The sequence below is a fragment of the Vespa mandarinia genome, chromosome 1 (assembly GCF_050613455.1).
Source record: "Vespa mandarinia isolate Hongniang chromosome 1, ASM5061345v1, whole genome shotgun sequence".
NCBI lineage: Eukaryota > Metazoa > Arthropoda > Insecta > Hymenoptera > Vespidae > Vespa > Vespa mandarinia.
In genome coordinates, this window is record NC_140810.1 from 19,315,001 (window position 1) to 19,327,500 (window position 12,500).

A 12,500-nucleotide genomic window follows, 5' to 3' on the forward strand; every position below is an offset into this window, starting at 1 on the left:
TGTGAAATTTCATTTGATAGATTACGTAAATATGTCGTTATCTACTATAATATCAAATATATTTAATTGATATAGCAAATTTAATTTCCTTTCTTTCTATATCTTTCTTTCTTTTTTCTAGAGTTCAATTTTAGTCTCCCTTCCTATTCCTCTAACCACAATTTCATCCCTACGCCACGCCCAAGCTTTCGAACAACATTTCGAAAATTCGACGATAAAATGGAAGGAAATTTCGTACGGACACGTTCACCTTTTATATAGATAGTTATAAGTGGATGAAATCGAAGCGATTGTACGGTTGCCAATGCTTTTTCTGGCATTGTTCGCAAGTCTTCCATTTTTATGGCCGATCAAAGTTCGCTGGTTGTATGAGAGAGAGAGAGAGAGAGAGGGGGGGGGCGGAGGGAGGTGGAGAGAGACGAGAGAGAAAAAACGGAATAAAGAAAGAGTTGTGTGAGAAGGAAATCGTGCTGAAAAGAGATCGGAAAAAAAAAGAAAAGGGAAGAGGGTGAAGGGAAGTTTTCCTTCCTTTCGTAGGAATGGAAATGACCTCGCTTTTAGGTTCGTTGAATTTTAAGATAACTTAACCGATGATCGTTTATTCGAAATAGTTCGAGAGAGAAAAACCTGAGAGAGCCGACAAATAAGAGGAGAGGGGTGAGATGGGGGTGGGGCAGAGGAACGGTGAAGAAAAACTCCCTTTTTTCGATCGTAATAAAAATAATATTTTATGAAAGCGTACGATACGTTTGAATGTGCGCGAAGAAAAGATCCGTGAAAGGGGAGAAGAAGGAGAGAGAGAGAGAAAGAGAGAGAAATAAAATAGAGAGGGGAAATATTTTCAATCGACTCATTTTATGTAAATATTTTTTAATGAAACTGTTTAAACGCTTGTAAGCGATATTAATGATTTAACTTGACATTAAAAATCAAGTTACGTCGTCGATCACCTCCGTCCATTTAATTACTTTTATAATTAACGAATCACTTTGATATATTAGTAGATGGATTGGGGTTGATATACAGGGTGTTTCGTTAAATAAATCATCGAACTTTTGCGAGTTCATTCATTATTCTGTTCGCTGTAAGTATAAAGGAAGGTAAATGAAATAAAAGAAAAAAAGAAATTAAAAAAGGAAAAAAAAAAGAAAAAGAAAACGTCACATGAATATGGCTTCATAAACGTTTTCTTTACGTATTATAAACGTTCATTTATTTACATACACCCGAGCAAAGCTATTTAATGCAAATATGGAAATCATTGTATCTTTAATTAAATTTACGTACGATCTCTAAATGTTCTCAGAGTTTGTCTTTACAAAAAAAAAAAAAAAAAAAAAGAAGAAGAAAAAATAAACATTGTTTATAACTCAGAAAGAAGAAAGCGTTATCCATTGATCGACGTTTCCATGTATTTTCTTTCTTTCTTCTTTTATCATCATTTTATCTTCATCTTTTTTTTTCTTCATCTTGCTTTTTCATACGTTAGTAATAAAACGAGTAAAATGTGTTTGTAAACTTTGACGATTTATTTCTGAAATATCCCGTAGATATGTACGATTATTTATATAAAGGACAAACAAAAGATAAATAAAATAACGGATGAACGATTGGATTGCTTTGTTGTCTCATCAGAACAATGATGGTGGTAGTGATATGGTGGTTAGCGATGGTGGTCGCGTAAAATGTTAAAAAAAAAAAGGGGAGTATTATACGTTACGTTAATACGATCCCAATAAGATAGATTTTGATTTGACCTGTTTTTTTTTTTTTCTTTTTTCTTTTCGTATTTCCTTCTTCCCTTATCCCCTCCCCACTCTCTATTATTTTTCTTTTCTCCTTTCTCTCTTTTATCGTTGTTGTTGTCGTTGTTGTCATCGTAAGTAAGGACGTTTACGACGCGTTCGACGACATTTTACTAATGAAATTATATTTTAGCCGAATGAGACGGAAGGAGGTCAGACTGTTGGACTAATTAACTTGGTTTGCTCGCAGATAGCACTAATGCGATTGCTAGTTCTACGAGCAACGGGAGGATGGGTGGGAGGGGGAGGGGGAGGGGGAGGGAGGTGTTCCGGACGGATAGGACCTGTACGAGAACAATCGAATTACTCTTACTCGTCCAGTAATTACTCTCGGCTCGTTATGTGGCTTAACTAACTTCCCGCGAAAAGAGAGAGAACGAGAGAAAGAAGAGCCGCCATTTTCGCGGTTGCGTGTGATAGTTTCGACGAAGTCGAAAATCCTTTAAAAAAAAACCCCGACGTTTCTATTTCTTTTGTTTTCCTTTTGACTTTTTCCCTTTTTTTCTCAACTTTTCTTTCCCTTTTCTTCTTCTTCTTCTTTTTTTTTTTTTTTTTTTCTTAACACCACGTACATATTAAGATTTTTTTATCAAAATACGTATAAATATTTTATTGCTTTCTATAATAATCGAATTTTTTTATGTAATTATTTCGAAATCATTTATCTCCGATCGATGAACCATCGATGCTATTCATTAGATAAATAATATTTTGATATTAACAATTTTACGTTTTTTTAACCGGTCTTCTCTCTCTCTCTCTCTCTTTATTTCATCTATACGTGAATTAAGAAAGAATCATTCGTACGTTCATTTCCAATTGAAGTCATCAATGCTTCATTAGATAAATTATAATTCAATTTTAACAAATTTTACATTTTCTAATCAATAATCTATTCCCTACCTTCATTTATCCTTGCCTTCTCCCTTTCCTTATCTCTTCTGTGATTGATTGGAAAGAAAAAAAAAGAAAAAAAAGTAAAAAAAAAAAAAAAGAAAGGAAAGAAAAAGAAAAGAATCATTCTTTCATTCATCTTTGATTGAATCACATTCGATAGACTTCATTAGATAAAAATTATTTTTTAATCTCAACAAATTTTACATTTTCCAACTTATACTTTCCCCCTCCCTACATCCCTACCTCTCTCCCTATCTCTGTCCTATTTCATTTATCCACGCCACGATTGGAAGATTGAAAAAAGGAATTCAAATGAAGAAAAAAAATAAAAAAAAAAAAAAAAAAATAAACTAAAAATAAATAAATAAATAAAACAAAAATTACGATCGATCTCGTACGTGAACGCGTTAAAATTCGGTCTTTCAATTTTGTCCACGTACATGGCCTTTGCTTTCTTTCTCTCTCTCTCTCTCTCTCTCTCTCCTGGCATCATCTCGGATAAAAATATGCGATGGAACGGATTCATTAATTTAATTAAACGCCGAGGGAAGATGCAGAAGCAACGTTGCATTCTACCTATTACAGGGCTCCGGATGTTGCATAAAAAGGCATGCGTTTTAATTAAACTTTACACACGAACGCGTTCGACCACACACACCGCGCACGCACAGGCACATCTATAGCCACAAACACACACACACACACACACGCGTATACATACACACACACACACACACACACAGAGATACACAGAGGACATCGTAGAGAAGACGGAAAATGCGGTAACACAATGAGAATTCAACATACGTAATCTCGTATGACACTGGGTCGAGAACGTTAACGACTTAATGATGTCTGCTTTTGTTTTTGATTTTCTTTTTTTCTTTTTTTTTTTTTTTGTGTTTTTCTTGCTGTTGTAGTTTTTATTTCTATATTTTTTCACTCTTACCTCATTGACTTACCCCTCCCTCCATCCCTACCTATCCCGAATATTCGAATGTTTATCACTATTTTCGAATTGGTAATCTTTGACCAGTTTCGTTTCTATCAATGAAATTCATTTTACGACATATTTGACGTGCTCGTGAAAGCAACGAATGAATTCAATTCGTTGGCTTCGAATGGCTTCTCACCCGTACTCGTAATTCACGTTCGCTTTATAATGGCATCGTGGGGAAAATGATATTTATTAAAGTTTCACTGGGCCACGAGTTATATAACATATACGTACAGTACGGTAAATTATATTTCTTGGTTCACTTATACAATGAGAATATTTTACGATCAGATTAATATCTCGATTTTTTTTTCTCTCTTTTCTTTTTTCTTCTTTTTTCTTCTTTTTTTTTTTTTTACATAATACATACATTTATTTCATTGAACTGTTAATTTGACGAAAATCTGAAACTCTTCTAAAATTATTTATCTATCGTTTATTGATAATTATCTTCGAACAAATCTATTATGGAAAGATCGTCCTAAAGTTATAAGTTAATAAGAGAGAGATAGAGATAGAGAGAGAATGAATGAATGAATGAATGAATGAATGAATGAATGAGTGAGTTAGTGAATTGTGTGAAAGAGATATACGATCGAATAACGATCGTTATAAACGATAATAATAATGAAATGAAAGAGAACAGAAGAGAAAGAGAGATAGAGAGAAAGAGAGAGAGAGAGAAAAAGTCTTGGAAGATGGGAGTGGTCTATCGATTCTCATGGGGTTCATTCGCCTTGATAAAAGGGGCCATCGGCAATGACCTGTGCAAGATAAGGTAGTGTCCAATTTCCACGATACCACAGTGCCCTCCGGCCATGTTACATTTAATACTGTCAACGAGCATGTAGTTGAAATATTACCTTGTAAAATATGAAACTGGCCGAGTTCCATCCCGACATTACACCGCTTTACGTCACCACAAAGAGAAATTAGTCGCAATGTTCTTAGATTAAGAAGAAAGTGTCTACAGGGAAAACTATGTAATGAGAGGTGGTAGGGAGGGAAGGGTAGGGTAGGGGAGGGGAGGGTGGAGGGATAGGGACTAAGAAAACGGGACAAGGGAAAATAATTATATCCGTATTGTTATATATTCCATTTACATCGTTAAATTTTTAATAATTTTGTGTAATGATTATATTTTCTAACAGTTATGATTAATATACATAGATAGTATCACATACACATATACGCACATACAGGTATGACGTATAAATAAATAATATTAAAGATCGATGTATATAATTAATGTAAATATTAATAACTCATTAGCACAGTCAATATGGTTCGCCCGATCGAAAATGTACATACACACACACACACACACATATATATATATATATATTCTTAAATCTTTAATATCTTTGAATTTCGTTTTTGTCGTTGATATTATCAACTTCCTTAGGTTTTATATTCATCAATTCATTTTGTATCTCTTGTAACGTTTTTCCCTTTGTTTCTGGTAAGAAAATTATTATAACTGGTATAGCGGTAATCAATATTATCGCGTACAACCAAAAGGTATATTTTTTGGTCATCAGATCGATGAATATTTGATAAGTTCCAGCTGCCGTGAGTGAAAATACGGCTGCAAAAATACTCGATATACTTGCAGCTACACATTTTACATTAGGCGGAAATATTTCTCCTACTACGGCACTTGGTACTGGAAGTAATCCCATGTAAACGGCCATTTCAAACAATAATATACAAACTATTGGGAGCCATTGTATCATATCCGTATCAACGTTCATTTCCAAAAGTTGAAAGTGCGTTCCCAGACCGATCAGTGCCATCGTAACGATCATACAAGAGAAACACATGAGAATTTTTCTTCCGAATTTATCGATAAGCATCATCGATAACAATGAGGCCACTATTCCAAATATCGTGATGATAATAACGATGTAGGATGGTTCGATTATGTCAACTTGTGCCGATTTTATGATAGTTTCCATGTAAAATAATATCGTATTGAGACCGCATATTTGTAAGTAAAAGAATAACATGATAGTAACTATCATCGCCTTTCTTATCTGTGGTACTTTAAATTGCTTTAATGCTTGAAACGTAGTAAGCTCGTCGCACGCATTGATAAATTTTTTCAAATTCAATAATTCTTTATCGACATTAATATCTCTATGATACCAAAGGATCGATTTTTTGGCTCTATCGTCTTGATTTATTTTAATCAAATGATGAGGAGAATCCGGTAGCCAAATGAACAATATCATAAGAATGATACTAAATATCAGATTAACAATAGCGGATATCCTTATAGATAAATAACATCCCATGACGAATATAAATAGGTTTCCGCACGAAGAGCCGGCCATAGCGATTGTCACCAATGCACCTCGTATATTAGAATCCGCGATTTCACCTAAATAGAGTGAAAAGCAGGAATAACTCATTCCCATGCCAATACCACCAGCAATTCGTCCAAGATATAACCAAAAGATCCTGTCAGCTATTATTACAAAGATCCAACATAAGCTCATCGGTATACTGCATATTAGTATCGTCTTTTTGCTACCGAACAAATTTACAAATATAGCGCCAATGAATGCACCAAAAAGTCTTCCTAAATTAAGAAACATTACGATCAATGATGCTTCTTGGACCGTTATCACCATGATTGATTTACCGGTTAACAATCGTTCTATGTAGGGCGACGACCATCCTGCTAATAATCCTATCTGCATTAACAGGAGACTTACTGTAAAGGAAAATAAAATAAGAAAGAAGAAGAAGAGTAGGAGGAAAATTAAAAAAGAAAAGAAAAAAGAAAGAAAGTCGATAACAAAAATCTCGATGAATAAATTCTGTTCTATTGTTTTTTCTTTTTTTTTTTTTTTTTTTTAATTTTTATTCTTTTTATCAAAAACTCACCGCCAACACTGGCGATCCATTGTGGCCAAGTTGCTGCTCTCTTTGTCTCCGTATCCTTTGTGCCCGTAGTCATGTTCGTATCGTGTCAGGTGTCGTCAAATCTCTTTTATTCCAGAGTCGTCCGAGTAACATACTGCGTTGAGATTCTTTCGGTTAAAGAGTTTACACACTCCTCGTATGATTTATTCATGTTAATCGCTTTTTCTTTACCCTCACTCCTTGATATCATCTAACCCCACCCAACCAACACTCTCTCTCTCTCTCTCTCTCTCTCTCTTCGTTTCTCTTCATGTTCAAATTCGCGATAAGGTACATCTGTAATGACCGATTTTTTTTTTTTTAACATGATGAACGATTGAATTATATGAAAATATTTAACAATTAATTAATTTTCAAAAGATATCGATAGCCAGAAACAACAAAGTAAAGGAGTTCCTCAAAAAAAAAAAAAAAAAAAAAAAAAGAAAAAAATAAATAAATCAAAAAAAGAAAAAACAAAAAAGGAAATCAATTTTTTTCCTCTATTCAATAAAACGATAGTTATAATAGATGTTAATGTTAGAGGTCATTTGAATCACTAAAAGAGTCGTGAATTATGAATGTGAATTTACTATTATATCGTGGATTATGATTTCAAGTACCGAGTATGCTATTGTGAGGATTTCATATGCGCGACCTCGATACTATGCGACAACATGGTTGCAGTCAATCGTGACAGGATCAAACCAGTTTGATTTTCAATCAATGTTCAGTAACAAGTGCAAAAAAGTAACTATTTTAAGTGTAAAATAAAATGATATTTTTTTCGTAGAGAGAGAAAGAGAGAGACAGAGACAGAGAGAGAGAGAGAGAGAGAGAGAGAGATAGAGAGAGATTCGATAGTTTTCAATGGTTTTTATTGTCATGCGTGAATAAGTAAAAAATAATGGGGAAAAAAAACAAAAGAAAAAAAAATAATAATAAAAAATAAGGGGAAAAGAAACAAAAACAAAAAAAAAAGTAATAATAAAAAATAAAAAAAAATAAGGGAAAAAAATAATTCATTTGAACAATTCACGCTTTTTAGTAAGTATGGGGAATAAGGTGGAGAGTGCTGGGGTTGAGGGTGGGGATAGGGGAACTTAATTACGACCGCGTGATACATGTTCGTCGTTCACGCGCACATAAAGATCCTTTTTCTCTTCTTATCATCGTTTTTCGTGATATACATACGTATGTAGATTACATATGTAGGTACATAGACGTATCTATTTCAAAGCAAATATGTATGATGTCTTCGAGTAAATAGAAAGAACTTCTTTCGTAAGAATGATTTCAAAAGTATGCTTCGTTGGATTTTTCAAAGATTAAATTCTGGATGTTGTGAAATTTGACTATGGAGAAATATCAAAACAAATGCGTTGTTTATTTCACCTATCGTAAATAGTTAATACCGGCATAAATTTGCAAGGAAATGTTTTTCTTTTTCTGTTTTTTCCTTATTTCCCCCCTTCCTCTCTCTCTCTCTCTCTCTCTCTCTCTCTTTCTTCCCCCGCCCCCACTCTCTCCCCCCTTCCCCTTTCAACTCCCCATCATGCGTTTTCATTTTTATTTCTGTTTCTTCTTTATTTTCTTTTCTCGGTCGACCATCGGGATTCTTTCATTTTTCTGTTATTTCTTGCGAGATAAAATATGTTTATATTTTTTAAAGAGTCAAATTGTCTTCGAGTATAATTACGCTTGTCGTCGGATTAAGGTCGTTAAAAACAAAACAAAAAAACAAAAAAAATACAAAAAAAAAACAAAAAAAAAATAAATAAAACAACAAAAAAAAGAAAAAAAGAAAGAAAAATAGAAGAAGAACAAATTATTAAATCGATTAATATCATTTCGCTTAATGAATTTACTTAAGTGGTCCGATTATATTCGTCTAATCATTCACGATAAGATAAACATTTTAGTTAGTACTATCGCAATTGCACATGTTTAAAATTACATTGTAATTATAGTGTATTCATCTATTTTTTCTTTTTTTTTTATTTTCTTTAGAAAAATTATAATTGGTCTTAAAGTTAGAATTCGTATCATTTATTCTTAATTAATAAGAATTATATTAATTAATATATTAAAACTTTTTAATATTTTTAAATCGTTATATTTAAGATCGACCTATGTTATCATTTACTTTTCTTTTTGCTTGATTCGCACAAGACTGTTCTCCGTTGTCCTTTATTTTTTTCTCTCACGTTTATCCATTTTCATTCCTTTTTCATTTTCATTCAAATTCGTAATACGCATTCGGTAATTTTCTATTCGGCTCTTTGTTCGATTCGTTATTCTCGTTTTGTCTATCTCGTACACATTGCACTTCTCATCTCATTTTTATTCACAATATCTCAGGGTCCCTTTTCTTTCTTCCATAAACAAATGCATCTCACAAAGGACAGATCGACTTTTGTTCTATCGTCGACCGACTTGTCTCCTGACACACACACACACACACACACATATATATATATATAAACAAACACCTAACTAACGCTAGACCTTCCATCTTTTGTTTAACTGCCGATCGACTTATCTCATGTATACACAATTAATGCTAGAACCATTCATTCCAAAGTCGGCAATTCTGTACGTTCAATTATTCTCAAATGTCTTTTTTCTCTCTTTTTTTTCTCTTTTTTTTTTTTTTTTTTTTTACTTCACGCTTATCTTCTAGTATCTTCTTTTTTCTTTTCCTTAATATCATTCTATTATCACTCGATTATATTTTGCCAATATATTATTTTACGGTTCACCTTGCACTTTATTACCGTTTATTAACTATAACACTCATTCCATCCCACAAATTCATTGTACTAAGCGTTACAATAATAATTACGATGTTTCGTCCTCATTCATTCTGATTTTCGCACATTCAACACTGATCGCTCGACGTAATTAACCCCATAGTTGACCCCTCAGGGCTTTGTGCGATCGACTGAAGCCCTCGTATTCCTGGGATTCGAATTCATCCTCGCCTATATTACAAATTACGTATCTATCTTCCCGTAGAATACCGATCATTCTGTAGGAATCTATTTGCTGATTTATTAATTTCAAGTTTAAACCCTAGGTCCTTCTTTTGGTATTGAAGAAAACACTCAACAAAGATAGTCCACGTTTTATTCTCATTAAGACCACGTTTTATTCTCAGTCTGTTTGTTTTTTTTTTTTTTTTTTTGCTGCCAGTTTTACGTAAACTCTGTCACGATCGTTTTGGAAATCGATCAAATCTTTCCTTCTTTAGGAAATCACAGATATCTAGCGTTTTTTTTTTTTTTTTTTTTTTATGTAAACACCCATTGCACTTCCAAACAATATCTTCTACTCTTTTCTCTTTGAATGTGTCAACTTTGTTAATAACGATACGATTCAACAATCGTTCAACTTGAAAATTCTCTTCTCGTAGTTCCTCCTTTAGCGATTAGATCGACATGCTCGATCGTTTCTCTCTTTTACAATAATTTTTGATATCAATAATGACGTAAATATAGTCATATCGTTTCGATACTGATTCTTTATTGGTTTTCGAAAATAATTGCCGACTATGTATCTCTTAACACATTGCGGATCAATAATTTTATTTCTAACTTTAGCCATAATGATCGGTCAATTATGTTTTTGAGTGAATATATACTAAAAGAGCTTTTAAATAAATTTCAATGTTACGTAAAATAAAATTAAATAACCATTGCAATTTTCTAAATTATTTATTACATATTCTTACAAGTTAATATGTAATATGTACGGAGAATTCTTGTGATTGATCAAAAACATTAGATCACGAGAATTTCTCGTAATCCATTCGCAATGTGTTTTAAGATGTTCAATGACTTTGTTCGCCTACAACTCATTCTAATCTGATATATTCAAGTGAACTTTGAGAAGCTATTTACCATTACAAAAATATAAGTCCTATAACTCTTTCGTGTCGACGGGAATAGTTCGAGGTGGCACACTTGTACACACGACTATTAATGCTAAAACTTTCCATCCCGCATATATAAAACATATATACATACATACATACATTCATGAATATATATATATATATATATATATATATATATATATATGTATGTATGTATGTATGTATGTATGTATGTATGTATGTATGTATGTATGTATGTATGTATGTATGTATGTATGTATGTATGTATGTATATTTACATAGTACGTAAAATAATGAAATGAAACGTATTTACATAGTTGGGAATGTGAAATATATATATATACAACAGTTTTCAAATATTTAAATAGATTTTATCGTTTCTTTCGTTTCTATTCTTACTTTTATTTTTCTTTCCTTTTCCTTGTTTTTTATCAAATTTGGTCAATGATTCTCAATACTTATCAATGTTCCTCCGTTTGATTTCTACTCCGTGTATGCCCATTTTCCTCAAGTAAAACTTGGATTTCCTGTTTACGTAAGAACGAATGATTCAAAGGAGGACACGAGATAGATTGACAGATAAACAGATAGATAGATAGATAAAGAAATAAAAATGTAAAATAAAATTCAAGGTTGATATAGAATTTTATACATACTTTAAATGTCTTTCCCATTGTTTCCGGTATGCAAAAAATCGAATAGATAATGCATAATAGCATTATACTACCGTAGATAAAGAATACATTTTGCATCGTGACTAGATCAATTAACGGTTGAAAAGTTTTACTAGATATGAAAGCAAATAATCCCGATGTAAAACTACCAATAAAACCGGCTATGCTCTTCAATGTAATTGGAAATAATTCTGACAGTAAAGTATTCGGTACGGATATTAGACCGAAGCAAATCATCATAAACATTATCATTGATACAATTGGCATTGGTTGAAGGATTTCAGAATCGTAATCATATGTTAGCAACAGAAAATGAATTCCTAATATCATCATACTGATAAATACGCTTACGCTCGAGATGATAAGAAGCAATTTTCTGCCGTAATGGTCGATTGCGTATATGGCCAGCCAACTATAAATGATACCTGGAATTTATTTAAAAATATCAAAAAAATAAAAGAAAAAGAAAAGAAGAAAAAGAAAAGAATTAATCCTTCTTTCGATTAAATAAAGATATAATAATAATAATAATAATAATAATAATAATAATAATAATAATAATAATAAAAAATAGAAGAAAAAAATGGATTGAATAGTACCGATCGAATTTACGATTATCACGACTGTCGATGGTGATATGAACGTAACCTTGGCTTGACGTACGATGATTTCCATGTAAAATATTATAGAATTGAGTCCGCTGAATTGCATGAAGAAGAATAATGTCACGATGATGACAAAGGCACGGCGATTCTTTGGTTCTGCCATAAGCTTTAATCTCTCGCGAAATGTCTTCGCGCTCGTATCATTTATAAATATCTCGATTTCGTTCAATTCCTCGATGACGTTTGATTTTCGATGATAAAAATGAATCGATTTAACCGCATTCTCCATGGAATTACATCGTATAAGATAATACGGTGATTTTGGTAGACAGGGAAACGTCAAGAGGAAAATCGAAGTCAGCAGGAGGCTAATGACACCAAACCACTTGCTCGACATCTGGGGACCCATTATGTTTCCAATCAGAGTGCCAATGGGTAAGCCATTAATCACTAGCCCGATTAAAGCACCTCGTATACGTGCTGTTGATATTTCACCGATGAAAATTGGAAAACAAGTGAAGAACATGCCCATAGACATACCTATTGCGATGATGTGTAGAGAAAATGGGATTTATCGTATTCTTTGATCGTTCTCTGTTTGGATGGATATATCGAGAGAAAGGAAAAAAGAAAAAAAAAAAAAAAAAAAAAGGAAAAAAGATAAAATCATTTACCCGTAAAAATTCTAAATATGTAAAACCAAATAGCCGAGGT

The 12,500-nt window shown here is 32.6% G+C and overlaps 2 protein-coding genes across 2 annotated transcripts in view; both read right to left on the minus strand.

Annotated features, from left to right (window-relative positions):
- Positions 1-5,054: 5,054 nt before the first annotated feature.
- LOC118447516 (facilitated trehalose transporter Tret1-like) lies at positions 5,055-6,732 on the minus strand. The gene is made up of 2 exons (XM_035879558.2): positions 6,592-6,732; positions 5,055-6,418 (listed from the first exon to the last, which is right to left on the minus strand). The coding sequence occupies exons 1-2, from the start codon at positions 6,662-6,664 to the stop codon at positions 5,055-5,057; spliced, it is 1,437 nt and encodes a 478-aa protein (XP_035735451.1). The 5' UTR covers positions 6,665-6,732.
- A 2,781-nt stretch (positions 6,733-9,513) lies between these two features.
- The window catches only part of LOC118447517 (facilitated trehalose transporter Tret1-2 homolog), a 3,260-nt gene continuing 273 nt past the window's right edge, over positions 9,514-12,500 (minus strand). The window contains exons 1-4 of the mRNA XM_085658020.1: positions 12,461-12,500; positions 11,781-12,326; positions 11,164-11,606; positions 9,514-9,657 (exon numbers count right to left, since the gene is read on the minus strand). The exon at positions 12,461-12,500 is cut by the window's right edge and continues 273 nt beyond it. Coding sequence (XP_085514146.1) covers positions 9,514-9,657; positions 11,164-11,606; positions 11,781-12,326; positions 12,461-12,500 — 1,173 coding nt within the window. The remainder of the gene's footprint in view (positions 9,658-11,163; positions 11,607-11,780; positions 12,327-12,460) is intronic.